Below are 16,920 nucleotides of genomic sequence, written 5' to 3' on the forward strand. Positions count from 1 at the left end.
TCACCGCCTCACTTTGGCTGCTTGTGCTTAGCATTTACTTCTTTTTTTTTTTTTTTTAATTACACCCCAACATGAATATGTGTTGGCTCTTTAAGATGATCTTCTACCAGATCTATACTGTATTAAATTAAAAAATAATCCCAGTAATGAATGCTTAGAGTTTCCTAATATGTATTTAATAATATGTTTGGAATTTGTTGCCAGCAACACATGGCAGAAGGCAGATTTATACACATTTATGTTTTGTATGTGTCAACAATATCCTCTTACTTCTCATCATAATTATCTCTGCGTAACTAGCTCCATACTAGGCTTTGACCTTTACCACATGAGTGCATTTCTCAGAAATTCACTTTAAAGTCTTTGTAATTACTGCTTGGGGCTACCAACTCACTGAGATGTTTTGCAGCTGTCTCCGATACGTACAGAACTCAGGATCTGAACATTAATATAACAAACAGACACAAATGCGATTGCACATGCAGAGACAACAAGCATGATTTGGCCAGGTAGGGGGCCCTACCAGTGTTTATTCTGCTCTGTTGTTTTAGATCATGCAGGAAAGAAAAAGCGTGCCTGACTGTTTCAAACAGCTAATGAGAATTTTAATTAGAAGTGGGTTTTTTTCCTAATTGCAGAGGTGAAAACTAGAGAGGAGAGAGCAGGCCTGTCTGTTATGCCACTATCCCACCGAGTGACCTCAACCATCTCTAATTTATATTCTTTTTCTCTGCACGAGTTGATGCCATGTTATTGCCCCATGGCTTTCCTGAATACATCAAACCCCACCTCTTCGTAACCCCTTTCTCTTGGGTAATGCATGTTCAGCTTACCAAGAAAATGATGCAGCACTGTGCACTTCGGTTTCGAGCAGCTTTAATTGAAATCTCCGTGCATTTATTAGCCTTTAACCTTGTTGTTTTCATTTGTTTTCCTTTCGTTCAGACCGGGATTTCAGCATCCAGGTGAGCACGGAGCGACGGTCCTTCACGGCCGGTGAGCCGCTGGAGCTTCGCTGCACCATTGAGGCGCAGAATGTCCCCGAGCGTTTCTTCTCGGTGTCGTGGGTCTTCAGCAGCTCACCGGTGGCCGTGGTGGGCCCCAGTGCCGTGCCTAATCTGGGCCCCGATTATGTCGCCCGGGAGGCCGCCGGTCAAATGACTGTGCGCAAAGAGAGCGTCAACGTGCACCTGCTCAAGCTGCAGCACTTGCGCCCTGAAGATGCCGGGAAGTATATCTGCCGCGTAACAGAGCGGGAGAAGACACCCACGGGTGACTTCATCGACCGCAGCAAGAGATCCCGCAATGTCCAGATCACAGTCCAGGCACTGAGTGAGTAATAATCTGTTCACTGAAGCCAGTTGTGTGGCCGTCCTGTCCTTAGTTGTCAAGTTCACTAAGAATGATGACATTTTGATAATGGTTGTTTTATCTTCACTTAGTCCACATGTAATATCGTGCTGTGATCCTCTGCTGCGTTTCTCTGCCACCCCACCCCCGTGTCCTGTCCTTCTAAGGGTGGCTATAACGGATAGCTGCAGAGGTTCTATTGTTAGCTGTGAGTAAGAGGGAATGGGATAATGCTACTCTTATTCCTGATGTATTTTCTGTTTGAGTGGATTGCTAAGGATTGGTAATGCAGCATTATGGTCCTTCCCATTTCCTTGGCTTAGTGGGGGAGATGGGGAGGGTGGGTAACACTATAGTAGGATAATGGAGAGCAGAAGAGTCCTGAGTGAAGGAGGCTGAGCTAACAGCTATGAAATGAAAGTGTGGAGAAAGAAAAGAAGCAGAGAATGGCATCTAGCTCTCCAGGGCCCTCTAAATGGCTCCCTAGGCTAAATTAATGTGTTCTGCTGGGGCAAACCTCCTCAGCTGGGTTAAGCAGGGCTAGCCAATGGGGTGATGTCAGCCTTGCAGCTGATTGATACAAATATACAGTTAAACCTTTAAAACCTTGTTCCCAAATCACTTCTGGTGTTTTTTCTTCTACACACTCATAGCATCTGTGTCTGATGCTGCCTTCCCTTGTCTCTCTGTGCTACCATGCCTCTGAGGACTAGAACAGTGCATGGAGCCAGCCAACTGATACCAGCATAATAAAACATAATGGCCACAAAGTAGTATCTCTGCTCAAGCAGCCGATGCTACCTTATTCTGACCGCTCTGCAGCCCCTGTTAAATCACTCCAAAACAATGGCCCAGAGCCTGCAGCAGTCTCTTGGGAATATCTCTGTATGGAAGGTTTGTTTTTCTAACAAAAGGCCCTAATCCCATATAAAGGATGTTTATAGGGTTTACACAAGATAATGGGCATGGTTATTGGTGGAGATCTTTCATGAAACACAGCAGTAGTGTTCGGGGAGCGTGTGTGTCGTATGCAGACTTTCCTTATGCCTCCTTTCTCTTACATTCAGGCACAGACACAAAGTTCGAAGATGTGCTTCATCACTTTAATTTGTGGAATTGGGGGGAAAGCTGTTAATCAGTTACGACAGGGGTTTATAGTTGATGATTTAGCGGCAGGCAGAGGTTACAGCGAAGGAAAAACAGGGGTAAACACTCATGACAAATGAATGTTGATGGATGGAGTTTACCTTTGCAATGAGAGAGGGAGGGAGAGCTCACTTGCCAGACTGAATCTCTATCATAAAGATGGAAGGGACAGGTGATAAGGTAGGGAAAGAGAGTTGGGGCTCTTTGGGATTGGAGAGAAAAATGCATTCTGTTCAGCACAAAGGAAAAGGAGCCGGTGGGTAAAAATTGAAAAAATAAAATAACAGGGAAAGGAACGTTGACTAGACCAAGAGATTTTTAAGGGTAGGCAGGCAGATATATCTACATGTTACAGTCTATTCTTAGCTGTGTAAGAAAACTATGAGCTATTCGAATGAAAGACAAAAGTAAAGGATGAAGCATTTTCCCTTTTTTAATGTGAATCTGATAGAAATAAGAATTGAATTCATTTCATATTCACAGAGGACTCATGCTTATTAGGAGGGCTGGTGAGCTGAGAGGGAGGCAGCAGAGCTTGGCCTAAGGGAAGGAAAAAAAATGTGAGAATTCTTAAGCCGCACCCCCCACGAGACAGCAGCACCAGCTCCGCAGAGGGGAGGAGAGCTTATGGGTCAACCAGAGCTTCGTGATGTTTGATGGATGCTGAAGTGATGTGAGTCTAGATAAAGCAGAAAAACAGAGCAGAAGAGTCAGTAAAGACTTTTATCCTTCTCCTCTGAAGTGCCGCTGAGCCCTGTGATCTGAACCTTCTTTCCTGTGTGTATTAAGGACTTGGTGAACAAGCTTCACAAGGTTCAGGAAGAGAATCTCAACCCACACACACATACAAAACTTATCAGTGTGTCTACTGTGGCTGTCACTCTGATGTGCCTGGGGCCAGTTACAAAACTGCACTATCTTACCCTGACACATGCTTCCATACACACTCATAAGCATGCAAACAGACGCACACAGCACTTTTACAGTGTTGCACTCCAGGGAAAAGCTCAGCAATTTGATTTATTGCCCGTGGCCACCTCTGCTCTCTGAATTGTTTGACACAGACAGAGTTATTCTAGCTATCTCTTGGATTCAGTTTGAGAAGGAGTTACGCTTTTGGATAAGTTCCTGTGTCCTAAAATCCGTATCAAATATAGTATCTAGATCCGATCACTTTTCCTTTTTTTTTCTCTTGTTTTCTTTTTGGGGGGCTTTTTGTGTATTTCATCTTTAATTGATATCATGGACATTTTGCCCTAATCGACACTTACATGTCATTATTTTCCATCATCTAATTTTCTATGAGCACAGTGACTGTGCTGGTGCAGTCATAGCTCTGCCTTGATCTGTGTTTTATAAGCAGCCAATATTTTATCAGGATTGGGAACTAAACATAAATTATAAAGTAATTTTCATACAAGGAAAAACATAGCAGACAGAAACCACAGGCTCCTACGTTCCCACTAAAAACAATGACCAGCCCCATTGTTTTTTTTTTTTCAGTATGGAACTGGTTCCAGATTTGGACCCAGCACTGCACTAGTGGAAAAAAGATTTAAAAAAAAATGTTTTGAAAAACCTCTACTTTACACAAGTGTAGAGATTGCAGTAAAATTCTGGCATGGGAGTAAAATCTATGGAGAGAAATATGCCTAAAAATGCATTTGCTATGATCCACAAGTGTAAAGATTTACAAATGTGTACAGTAATTTATGAGGACTCACAAATGTGTGGTTCAATCCTTGCACAAATGCAAAGTAAAACTATTTAATTTTATTTATATAAAAATTTTCCAGAATGAAGACTGATTATTTACACACAATTTTTTAAGTTTGGTTTCACAGCTCTGATCATTTTCTCTTTCAAAAAGCTTTCCGTGCATTTAAAAGTCTAAAACTGCAAGTAACATCCCTTTTCTAAAAATAAAAATAAAAATATTGGGAAAATCCGTTTTTTAAATCTACAAATATAAGTCTTGGTTTTGGTATCAGTCTTAAAAATCTTATCAGTTGGTAAGTAAGTAAGTAAGGTTTATTTATATAGCACTTTTCAAGAACAAAATTCACAAAGTGCTTTACAAAACAGAAGTATGTATACACAAAGTTGGTTTGATTGCACTGGACTGGCTGGCGCATTAGCGTGTCAATTGAAACTAGTGCCAGCTACCCCTCACACCTCTTGATTTGATATACTCGTTAGCCTCATGATCAACCAGTCTTTTCCAGTCGAAAACAAAAAAACAAAACAAAAAAAAAGATCAAAAGGGCCCGGTGGCTTTCAAGAGAAGTGGGAGGCAGAGTAACTGATCACTAACATGAAAGGGTAAACCTCTTTGTCTTGTGTGCGGAGCCGATGTGACCATAATTAAAGAATATAGCATAAGATGACACTATGAAACAAAACACCAGGACAAACAGCAGAATCTTCAGAAGGCAGAAGAGATGAAAAGAAGTTTGGTGTCATGGCAGACTGTGTTCACAGAAGCAAAATTTCAAAGAGAGGCTGTTGTTAAAGCCAGTTTTATTGTGGCCAAATCAGCCTGGTGACAAAGTGAGGAGGAATTTTTAAAGTGCTGCATATTTAAAGTGTGCAATCCCAGACAAAAAGTAAGCATTTTAAGTACTCGGAATACTGTTACCGATTGTGTGAGGTTGCCACCAATCTGCAAAAACAGCTGATGGAAAAAGGAGAAGGCTTCGCTGCAAATTCCCTTCCTGTGACAGGGTTGATACTGCCCAGCTCTCAATCTTCACGCGTCGAGCTGACTCCAGGGGAACTGTTGGGAATTAAATCAATGCAATGGCACAACTAAGGGAAAAGACATATTTGAAGAAGTAATCGAAGTGCGTAACTTAAATGAAGCTGCTTTTGGGGAGCGCCAAAGGAATGACAACAGATGGACCGCCTGCGATATGTGGTGAAAAGAGTGGCTTAGTGGACAGCTGTGTGGGAGAAGACGCACTGGTGAAGTCACAGTTTATCACTGCCTTATACACCAGTAAGTGTTGTGTGGTAAAACCCTGAAAGTGGAACATGTAATTAGCCCGGTAACACCAACATTTATCATTACATGAACCAACAGTTTAAGAGATGATGTCTGGACATGAAGGCATGCCCTATCACACAGAAGCGTCATGGTTAAATGAAGGGAAAGTGCTGGAAAGATGTTTCAAGTTGAGTTTATGGAAAGCAAAGGGAAAGATGCCAAAGAGCTCCTGGATGAAAAATGGCTCTGAGTTTGAATTTTGGTGCGAAATACCAGTTCACTGTGGTAGGGGCAGCTTCAGGGGTAGGGCCATGTGATGAGAGCTTTTAAAGCCAATCTGGCCCTGTGGGAAACACAGATGTTAGAAGGAAACCCGAGTCACTTGCTGTCAATCGATGATGGAGCAGATCTGTACCGCTGCATTACCCGTTGCACTTTTTGTTGAAAAACTGAGCAAACACAACTGCGCTCTCAGAGCGAGTTTTCTGACTTTGAAGCCCAGAAAATCAAGTTTGAACTTCTCAGCAATCCATTTGCAGTTGACTGTGAAAGAGCACCTATAAGCACACGCACACACACTCACACAAGCTGCTCCAATGCTCTGCATGTTTGGCAGCACTTAACTGCATTTGGCAACTTTCCTCTGTGATAAAGACGAACACCAAACAGGAGTCTCCTTACTTGTGCACACGTTCAATCCATCCTGAAAATATTCACAGCACAGAACCTGAACCAAACACTGAACTTGCAGTTTGAAGAGAAAAACAACGACCAGGCATCTGGCTTAAGCTGTTTTGCATCACAGCAAAGTGTGGTTAAATATATATGCTTCTTTTTTTAAAATCTTTCAACAGATTGATCATTAAAATGTTGTTTTGTTTGTTGGTGTTAATGAAATCAGAATAATTTTAGATTTCCATCATGGACAAAACGGTTTTAATAGTCTGCGAGAAAACATTTTTACTGGAAATGACTCAGAAAAAAGTGCATATTGAGAAAAATACATCAAAAATAAATTCTACTGATACATTCTTTCATTTTTTTTCTCCTTTTCTCGTTTGTTTGTTAGACATAAGTGTTCTTAATTCTAAGATAGTGTAGGAGAGTTAGAGTTTGTATTTCTGTATGAATAATTGATCATAATACAAATAATTATAAAAAAAATCATAAATAAAATAAAATATTTACCATGATTTGGACGTAGCCCCTCTATGACTGACCTTGACAGTCCTTGTTGTTTAAAGGCCACTCATGAGTTAAAGGATGCTGATCAGCCACAACATCAGTACCACTGATCAGTGAAGTGAATGACATTCTGCTTTGTAATAAGATGAACAAACTTTGAGCCTTAACATTAATGGCCTCAATATGAAGCACCTTTAGCAACACAGTGGGGGAGCTACACAACATTAAGTAGGCAGATAAACTGTTGTGACTCGATGTATTAGAGCCCACTTGGAATTTGACCTGACAAACAGACTCTGATGAAAAGGCTGAAGAAAACTTTTCTCTGGTCTGATGTGACAGAAGTGCAGCTCTTTTGTCAGAATGGTCCTGTGACAGCCCACAGTTTAAAAAAAAAAAACACAGTTTTTTAAACTGGAGAGACCTGAAGATGTCACATTTTAAGTCTGTTAAGACATGAACTTATTGAAAAACACTGCGAGCCATGCTGAATAGACTTTTGCAGAGTTCTGAATTTAGTAATCCATCCATCGCATCCATTTTATTTTGCTTATGGGGGGCAGGTCACAGGGGCAGCAGCCCAAGCAGAGAAGCGCAGACCTTCTTCTCCCCAGCCTCCCCCTCCAGCTTATTAGTATTATTATTTATGTAAATGGACGTGTGGATATTTTCTCAGTCAGCTTTCTCTCTGCATCACAACCAACTCACTGTCTATCTCTGTATTTTCTCTTCCCACTCAGAGAGCAACATCACAGTGTTCTTGTCCAGTAACTCATCAGTGGTCCTAGAGGGTGACGTGATCCAGCTGACCTGCACAGTCCACGCTACCACGGGCCCCGTGTCTGTTGTCTGGCAGTGGACAGACAGCAAAACAGCTTCACTGACCAAGGAAGTGGCTTCCATTGATCGGGATGGCACAATATGGCATAGCCCCAGCTACAGAGAGCGTGCCAGTTATGGGGAGATACGCGTGGAGAAGGTGCGAGCTGACACATTCTCTCTTTCCATCCACAACGCCTTACCTGGGGACAGGGGCCTGTACCGCTGCTCAGCCACTGAGTGGCTTCACACCGGCTCTGAACCTGAGCTAAACTGGGAGAAGAGTGAAGAAAGATCCGACACCAAGATGGTCAATGTCACAACTGTCGGTGAGCAATGTCATCCTAATCTGATCTGTATTCTAATATCTTCAAGTCAGTGAGGCATGTAAATGCCCTGACAATTCCAGCATGTCTGTACACAGAATCAAAGGGACACACATGGTTTGTGATTTGCTAAAGACTGACAAATGGCTCAGGAAAAACATGGAGTCCACATGGTAGAATAAAGCATGTTTTATTCATGTACTGCTTAGGGGCTAGAGCTATTATAACACACACTCTCACACCACCTGCCTCATGTCAAGAGCAGTGCTTCCATGACACCCATGATAGACCCACACGTGCGCACACACACACTTGGATTAGCCAGAATTATTAGAATGGAAATGCAGTGGAAATGTGTTTCACAGTCTGTGGGTCTCCTCTGTCATTGCTGACTTAAGCTGAACATCCTCAGTACAGGCGGAGGAAGCCACTGGAGCAGAGCAGTGAGGCGCTGGCAGGGCAGGAGCACCGGGTGCAGCATGCACACGCACACACACACAGACACACAACTAACGGATTAGCTCCCTACAGCAGCAGACAGTGGTGCTGCAGAGAGGAGATGTCAGTTTTTAAGTGGCCATTTCTTAAGTTTGGGCAACAACAGAAACATTTGTTTGAGGAACAAGGGACATATTATGCAAATCCGAAAAAAGGAAGTCCAAAGATGCTCATCTTTCTTCAGTTGCACTTCTTCTCCTCCATGCTTGGCTTTCTAAATAGGCATGATAGCATGACGGTCAATACGTGTGTTATGTCTGATTTGTTTTGGCCTGTGTTTTTCCTCACTTTAGCTTCCAAAAGCATGTTTATTGGACCTAAACCTACCATGTGAATGGAGCATTTGATTTAATTAAGCATTATTCTTTTTTTTAATGTATTTAAAAAGAAAAAGAAGATCTTACACTTCCGTTCCTGAGCTTAAATTAGGCCAATAGTAGCATATATATATATATATACACGTGTGTGTGTGTGTGTGTGTGTGTGTGTGTGTGTGTGTGTGTGTGTGTGTGTGTGTGTGTGTGTGTGTGTATATATATATATATATATATATATATATATATATATATATATATATATATATATATATATATATATATATATATATATATATCAAAAGCAGGGTTTGTCCCACCCAGCCTCCGACAACAACAAACACAGGATTGATTACTGCTTGTAAAAACAGTGACTGACAGTGTGGTGGGTGAAATTTCATGCGGCCACTGTGCCCATACCGTATTCTATATCATCCTTATTCACAATTCCCTTTGCTTCCTGACAAGACCTACTGAGAATAGCAAGTGGATGTCCTCTGGGACTTATTTCCAGTTGAATGGCATTAGGGGCCCTTATGGTGTTTCAGGTGGCACACATAAGCAGACACAAACGACAGTGGAGGGTAGATATTCACACACACGGCGTTCCAAACAATCAAACACACTTTGTACGGTAATGGAAAGAAACACAATGTTTATTCACACAAAAAGAGAGTTGTATGGGGAAAAAAATGGATCAGCGTGAAATCCTCTTTTCTGTCACTGAGGCAGACAGACTGTGAGGGGAAAATGGAAGAGGGTTGCCAGGCGATGAGAGATGGAGTGAGAGGGGAGAGTTATTGTCTGTTAGAGAATTATGGCCCCAGGCGGCTGTCCCAGCTGTAGCCAAGTCTGGACAGAAAGCCATTGATTACATCCTGAAGGACGCTGAGGATGATGACTGTCAGAGGACAAGAGAGGGTGAGGGACGGAGAGAAAGCAACGATGCTGTCGACAAGAACATAATGGAGAATGCGCAAAGTCTCAAGAAAACGAATTATCCGATCTGGCAAAAGTCAGACTTCATCAACATGTTTTCATTCCACCTCACGCTTTTTTTTGTTGTTGTTTGTGTTGTATCTGTGTATGGCCATCTTTCTCATTTTCAAGTGCAATCAGTCACATTCAATGACTGCCCTGAAATAGGTGCAGCAGGGCCAGAGAGAAAAGGGATTGTTTTTTTATTATTATTATTATTTATTTGTTTCACCCAGTCTATCTCTTTTCTCTCTCCCTCTCTGATCACTCTTGCTTTCCAGTGTAGGTGTGTGTTGGCAGTAATATAAGGAGTTGGGAGATTGTTTTTAGCTTAATGAGGATAGTTTAGACTTGGCAAGCAGTTGAGCGTAGATTGAACATCGGCGCTTAGAGGAAATCTCTCCCCTGGGTTTTCTTTGTTGCATCACCGTTAATTTTGAGGCGCTCTCTCACAGTCAAGCTTACAAATTCACACTCACGCACACACACAGCTGTCTTTTGACACCTGCCCCGTAATGATGCTGGAGAATACTTGGAGACTGAGAAATGCTTTACCTGTGAACTCTTAGATAAGTATGGTCTTTTTCAGCAGTGGACTTTCTTCCTCCTGGTACCTATGCTGAAACAAAAACTCTTTTCAGAATGTGATTACTTTTTAAACTTTATTATGTAAAGATTTATCATTAGTCAAATAAAAAGCCCATTTGACTGTGTGCCAGCCTAACCTTCTTTCCCCTCTTCTTCCATCATGTAGAGTCCTCCTTCTCGGTGTCGGCCTCATCGCGCACACCATCCATAACCTTCGGAGACTCCTTTGATCTCCTGTGCCTGGTCAAGCCCCGCCATAACCCACGCGTCCCCACTTCCGTCACCTGGCACTTTAAGCCAGCTGGAACAGAAATTGATGGCGAGGCTGAGGGAGAGTTCAAAGAACTGGTGACTTTCACGCGCGAAGGCACGCTGCAGTGGGGGGAGCAACTGCTGGGATTGGGCACCCGCACCACCGTGGACCGCTCCCACTCCCACACCAATTTCTGGCTGTCTGTGACCCGGGCCGGGCGCCGTGAGGCGGGCAAATATCGTTGCACTGCAGTCCTGTGGAGGAGGAACTACGACAACAGCTGGAGCAGAGTGGCCAATCGCACTTCCAACCCACTTGGCATCAGTGTCCTACAGCCAGGTAAAGCTGCAAGGCTGTGTTGCCAGGTTGACACACACCTAATTGGAGTGGACACAGACCAGCACACAAACGGGGATAAACACAGATTCAAACATACAGTCACACACATACAGACACACACAGACTTATACACTTTCAAATAGGGTGAAGGCACCAGAGCTTAGAGGATTTCTACCTGCTCTAATTGCTCTTAGTCTGTGGTTTAGCCACTAATTGGAGTTTCTGTGGATGTCCTTGTGTGTGTGTGTGTATGACTGAGTATGCAGGGCAGGGTGGAGCCTCCTAATGGAGCGCAGTGAATGGATTGCTAAATATCCCACAGGAAGAGAAAACTGAGTGAAGGAGGGAGGAGAGAAAGTAGCAAAGGACAGAGACTGAGCGAGAGAGAAAGTGTGATAAAGGGAGTGAGCGATCTGTCCTTGAACCCTTTTCCTCAGCGGAGGCATTAAACTGTCTATTCCGCCCTCATTGGCCTTCTGTGCTTCACAGGCACACTCACATGCACGCACAGAACCCATTCAGACACAGCCCAATTAGTGGGCGAATGCAAACAAAAACCCCCACAAAGAAACACAAACCCGCTTTCGCCCAATTTAGCCCAGTCTGGTGTACCTTAACAGTACGATACTTCATTTATTCAGGTGAATTTACCTCCGGAAAAAAGCTCATCCTGCTGATAAAATAACCCACTATTTTCGTAGGATTTAAAGCAGTCCAACTAAGCGTTGTTGTACCTGCTGTACAACAGGGGATCAGATTTGTTGGATTTAGCAAGAAGAATGTCAGCGAGATGTGTGGGTGGGATGACAAGTAGGCTTTCAACGTGTTAAAATAATATCAGCAATCGTTGAAGTGAAATACAAAGATTTGGTCTGCAGTGTTCTATATGTGACCGTGAACAATGCGTGCCTGCAGGCACCTGTTCAGGTGGGGATAAGTGAGATGCTGTATTGAGTTCAGAGGCACTTTGTGATGATCAACAGCACTTTTCAAGTCGGCCAGATGAATGTCGTTGCATGTATAGTATGAATAGTCTTTCATTCCGTGGTGCTGTTAATTCAGATGCTGTTGCAGAAAGTCATACTGCAACAGATGAAACTTTCTTTAGCAAAGCATCTTATGGTGAAAGTCAATTTGGTTGTTTTGACCAAGTGTCCCACGTCCAGTAGAATTTCAGCAAAATCATATTTTCATCAGTACATGTTCTTGTCAGTGAGTACAATACACTGACTCAGCTTTCATACTTGATCCAAGGTCAAGATGACCCAGCTGAACATCACCTCTCTTCCTGTTCTCAAACTCAACTCAGACTTAATGTCTCTCCCGCTGCGTTCCTCAGTGTAACCCACGCATGCACCTCCAGATGAGTGCAGATGGGACTAAAACATGTAAGAAAGAAATACGAGCAATAAGAGTTCCGTTTTATTATCTAGAATGCAACAATACATAATCCAAACATGTATTAAACAGACCTACAGAAGCACCACAGTGCAGAGACGGCGCTTTACTTGCATGACTGATTCTGCTCTGACCTTAACCGCTCATGCAGACCGCGCTGCATCTCCGGCCCCTTCAAAAAGTATTTAGAAATCGACTTATCATCCTGAATGCTCATTTACCTCCTGCCCATGTGCAGTTTACTTTGTTTATCCATAACCAGAAAAATGTAAAAGGACACAAACACAAAGAGACAGACATTTCATAGCAATCAGGGGTCTCCTCCTTCCACTCTCTTTTCCAGCGGTGTCTGTCTCTAAGACAAAGTGATCGGTTAGCTTGGTAATGCCATTAGTTACCATGACGATGTGATCAGTTATCGACTTCAATCCAATCAGTAACCGTAACGATGCAGTCATTCTGTGCATGAGGGCACTGTCACACAGGGGAGGGCGAGCGACTGATTTCCTTTATCTCATTGGTTGCCAAAGCTTATTTCAGTCATGGTCATGCCGTGTTCATGTCCACTGCCTCTTATGGGGTTTTCTATCTTCTTCTTCTTCTACATTTCTTTTTTTGGTTGTGTTGTCAGACCTGCATTTAGGCCGATGATTCATTTGTCAAAATGTAGGACGTCTCTTTCTGCCTCACGCCTCTCCTCACCATCTGTTTTTCCTCACTGTTTTCCTAAATGTTAACCACTCCTGGCTAAATGAGCGGCTGGCATTTACTGTTCCTCTCCCACAGAAGTGGGATAAAGGAGAGTGTGTGTAATGAGGTGTGAGCAAACACAGCATCTGACCAGATACATAATTGAGAGACTTTAAACCATGCTTCCAGAGGTACTTTTTCAATATGTATGAGCTGCTTTGGCACCGTACATACATACTGCATATGGGCATGCCGCACACCTTATGGTCAGCTTCTGAAAGCTTTCATGTTAATACCTGACAGGTTGACCAGCTTGTTAAAAATGTACTGTTAAGAAACCTTGAAATCTGGCTACTTTGACCTTTGACCTACTTTGATGTACCACTACATTCAAATAATAATAATAACATATATATATATATTTTTTTTAGTGGCTTATCAATGTATAAAGAATCACCCAACAGAAAAACAGCTTCTCTCAGCTTTCTGATGGTCTGTTATACCGCTATCTTTAATTCAGAAGAAAGGTACATGTGTGCCAAGCTTAAGGAGGTTTGTATATGTGAAATGGCGCTCTTCATTAAAATATTGCTGAACTTCAAAAGCAGGGACTTAAAACTTGTTTGCCCTTGATCAACAGAAGAAAATAAAAATGCTGGAAGTCGATGAAAGGCTGACCAAACCCTCTGAGAAGGAGTAGCTGGTCAGCGTTATACACCGTCAAACTAGTGGGGTGTCTGTAGCCCAGTCCAGGCCTACATTTTCCAGATTTCATTAACAGTACGATGCCTGTCCCGTGGGTCATATCAGACAAGTTCACCACCATATCTGCACACACATGCAGTTATTATGTTCATTGTGAGAGGCAACTCTGTGCAGCAGTTTGGCTTGAATTATCCACCATAGCCTACATGGAGGAAACCACCACTCACATGGGAGCACAACCATCATCATCCTATACAAGAGCACAGTGTGTATGTGTGTGTGTGTACACACATTTGGAGGGGGGTTGTCTCCCTGAGCAAAAGTGTAATTATCTTATGATGGAACATGATTCCGTATTAGATCCCACAGCAGAGTATAGTCGCCAACAAACGGAAATAACATAAACACGCCGTGGCTATACAGCTTCACGTACAGTGGTAGTGATATTAGATTTCACCTGATTGAGTTTTCTCTTTGTATCTTTCTGAAACGCAATAATGGCAAACACATGTTCAGCATGGCAGATCACCGGGGAAGCCTCAGTCTCTCTAACACAATCTAATATCATCTACTCATAACGCAGACTACACACACACACACACACACTCGTACGCAGAAAACACAAAACTAATTATGCTGAATCTTCCCTAATGGAACGAGAATTTAGATTAATGATAATTTGGGGAGATCAATACATTTTTCTCATCACTGTAGTGTGTGCGTGTGCACTTTTGTGTGCGCGCGTGCGTGTGTGTCTGGTATGAGGAGCGGGATATTAAGGCCGCCTGGTTATTGGCTGAGTTAGAATGATGATGGTGATGATGGGGTGGGGTGTCCCACTTAGAGTTTCTCCTCATCTAATCTCCCACACATGCATTTCCCTGGCTACCTTTCGCTCACATGATCAAACTTCGCAGTGCAGGAATGGATTCCTTTTTTATTTTTGCTTGTTCCTAGCCTCCTTGTTTTGCTCCCTTGTGGTTGCGCTTTGAGTTAGAGAATATATTCCTCATACCGTCATGTCCCGCCTTGTGGGCCAGCAGTTGGAGATGCCGTGTGCGCTCTCCTTTCATGCCACTGAAGTAGTTGCCTCCCAGGCTTTTATTGATAATGCTGCCTTCACTGCAGTGACTGGAGATTGCTGCGTATCAGGGAATAGATGGGAGCTGTCTGTCTTAGGGCCTGGCCTGTCACCCTCATGTCTTCCTTTTCTTTCTATATTGTGTTCTCACTCTTCCCATAAGTATCTAATGTCTTCTTTCCCCTTTACTCTCACTTAGCTGCATGTTTCCCTGCAAACGCCCCCAGCTTCTGCCTCAGTCTTGTGATTTTCAGTATTTTATAATTCCCTTCTTCCCTCCTCCTCATAATTCTTCAGATAGCTTCTTCACCATTGTTAGTATTTCCTGTATAATAAGGATATGGAAGCTCTGCTTGTTTTTTGCACAATAGAGGCTTTACCACAGTGTCATTGCTGGTGACAGGGTTCTAAATCTTATCCCCTTTCTTTTTTCCCTTTTTTTTGTTGGCCTGCGATGGATGTAGTTTGGGATTGCCACAAGCTCATCTAAGGCAGAACTCTGTGTACGGGGCTGCTGCATCCATTTCTGAAACACATCACCTGCCTCATCAAATGTGTTCTTTGCATATGCAAATGTTCAACGTGCAGTCATGGGCCGTTTGTCTGCACACACGCGCATAAACGCGCAAGGTCGTGATGTGTGATAAATTAAGAGACTTTGAGGGGTGTGGTGAAACGGAAAATAATTTCCCAAAAAGGTTTTTTGATTAATCACGTCTGTTTCAGACATTCAAGGTCAGGTTCCCTCCGATCACGTCTTCTTCTTTCTCACGCAAGCGAATCCTCACGTTCTCTCTCGTGCACTCACAACGGCACATTTTTCTGTCAAACCCAATCCAATCTCGGACTCGTTTCCTTGTTCGGCCTATCTGCCGACACAATGAGATTCTCTGTGTTGTGTCTCTCCATCTCTCATAAGCACCCGTGTGTGTATGCGTGTGTGTGTGTGTGTGTGTGTGTGTCCTGCTGCTGCTGTAATTGAAGTCGTAACTCAGAGCTAGATACAGTGCTGCTGCTCCCCATGTAAATCAGCAGCTAATAGTAGGAGCGAGCAGAAAACGGCCCTGCAGTGCTGCCTCCTGAATACACACCCGCTCTCGCCCTCCTCCATCCTGCACTAACAGAATGGCCACTGTTCTGTGGTTTAATGTGCATAATGTGTTTTATGCTCATCGGTAGACCCCTTTCAAACACACACACAGGCAAGCATGAAGACACATGGCCAGGGCTGGACTGGGACAAAAAATCGGCCTGGGCATTTTGACCAAAAATGTGACGTCATTCAGGGGTAAAACCGCAAAGGATTCTGGGAACTTGTGGCAAGAGGTACTAGCGCATGCAGGCTTTCAATTGAAATCAGTTACACAGCGATAATAAGAAACACAAAAAATGGCAAGAAGCTGTTGTATTATTAACTGCAATAGTCGGTGTTGTGCCAAAAAGTGATTGTCTGCCAAAAACTGATTTCCGGTATTTGCCAAAAACTGATTGCTCGTATTTAAATTGCTATAAGTAACTTGTTGGGCTATAATATGTGAAACATATGTCAAATGCATCCCTCATGGATGACATAAAGTCATCTCTCCATCTCCATCTCTCTCTCCTGCTCTTTTATTTCTCTCTCTTGCTCCATCTCTCTCTGCTGCTCTTCTGTCTCCTCTGTCACAGACTTCTCCACTTTTGATGATAAATCAGCCTGGTGCAACATGTAAGGATTGGCACAATTTGTTAAGATTTTGAGGAGTTTGAGAAACTAACCTTAAGCATAAAATAAAATTTACTATCAGTAACTTCATAGCACCCGCCCAGCAGTATATAAACTCCGTCATGCTAGCTAGTACGCAGTACCAGTTATTCTAAGCGACTGTAAAAAGTCAGCACAACGAAAACAAACTACAACTAAACTTGGTTTATATCTGACACAGATAGACAGCAGGTCATAACTTCTTACCTGAAGTTCAGTTCCTCTGCCACTATGACCGGCGGCTCTCGGGTCTCTCCTCGTCTTGCCTCCCCTTTCCCTTATCCACCTGCTGGCCTCCACCACTTGCTGATGTTGCTAAATCTGTGGAAGCTATGCCATAGCTACCGCCAAACAATTCAGTTATTTTTACACATTTGGCAGCGTCTGCCTGAAGGGCTTGTTTCTTTTTGGCCCTAATTTTTTCTGCACCTCCTTTCCTTTTTTTGTTCTCCATTTTCTTTAGTTCCTCTATAAGATTGCTAAACAAGGGGGAGGGTGCATCCGACCTCCTCGGCTGTAA

At 43.0% G+C, this 16,920-nt stretch overlaps 1 protein-coding gene across 1 annotated transcript in view; it reads left to right on the forward strand.

The window, feature by feature from the left end:
• igsf3 (immunoglobulin superfamily, member 3) overlaps positions 1 to 16,920 on the forward strand; it is an 82,401-nt gene that overhangs the window by 50,966 nt on the left and 14,515 nt on the right. Inside the window, exons 4-6 of the mRNA XM_084908697.1 lie at positions 946 to 1,332; positions 7,408 to 7,815; positions 10,357 to 10,782. Coding sequence (XP_084764823.1) covers positions 946 to 1,332; positions 7,408 to 7,815; positions 10,357 to 10,782 — 1,221 coding nt within the window. The remainder of the gene's footprint in view (positions 1 to 945; positions 1,333 to 7,407; positions 7,816 to 10,356; positions 10,783 to 16,920) is intronic.

The sequence above is a fragment of the Perissodus microlepis genome, chromosome 16, assembly GCF_051167445.1.
Source record: "Perissodus microlepis isolate ML-2025 ecotype Zambia chromosome 16, ASM5116744v1, whole genome shotgun sequence".
NCBI classification, from domain to species: Eukaryota; Metazoa; Chordata; class Actinopteri; order Cichliformes; family Cichlidae; genus Perissodus; species Perissodus microlepis.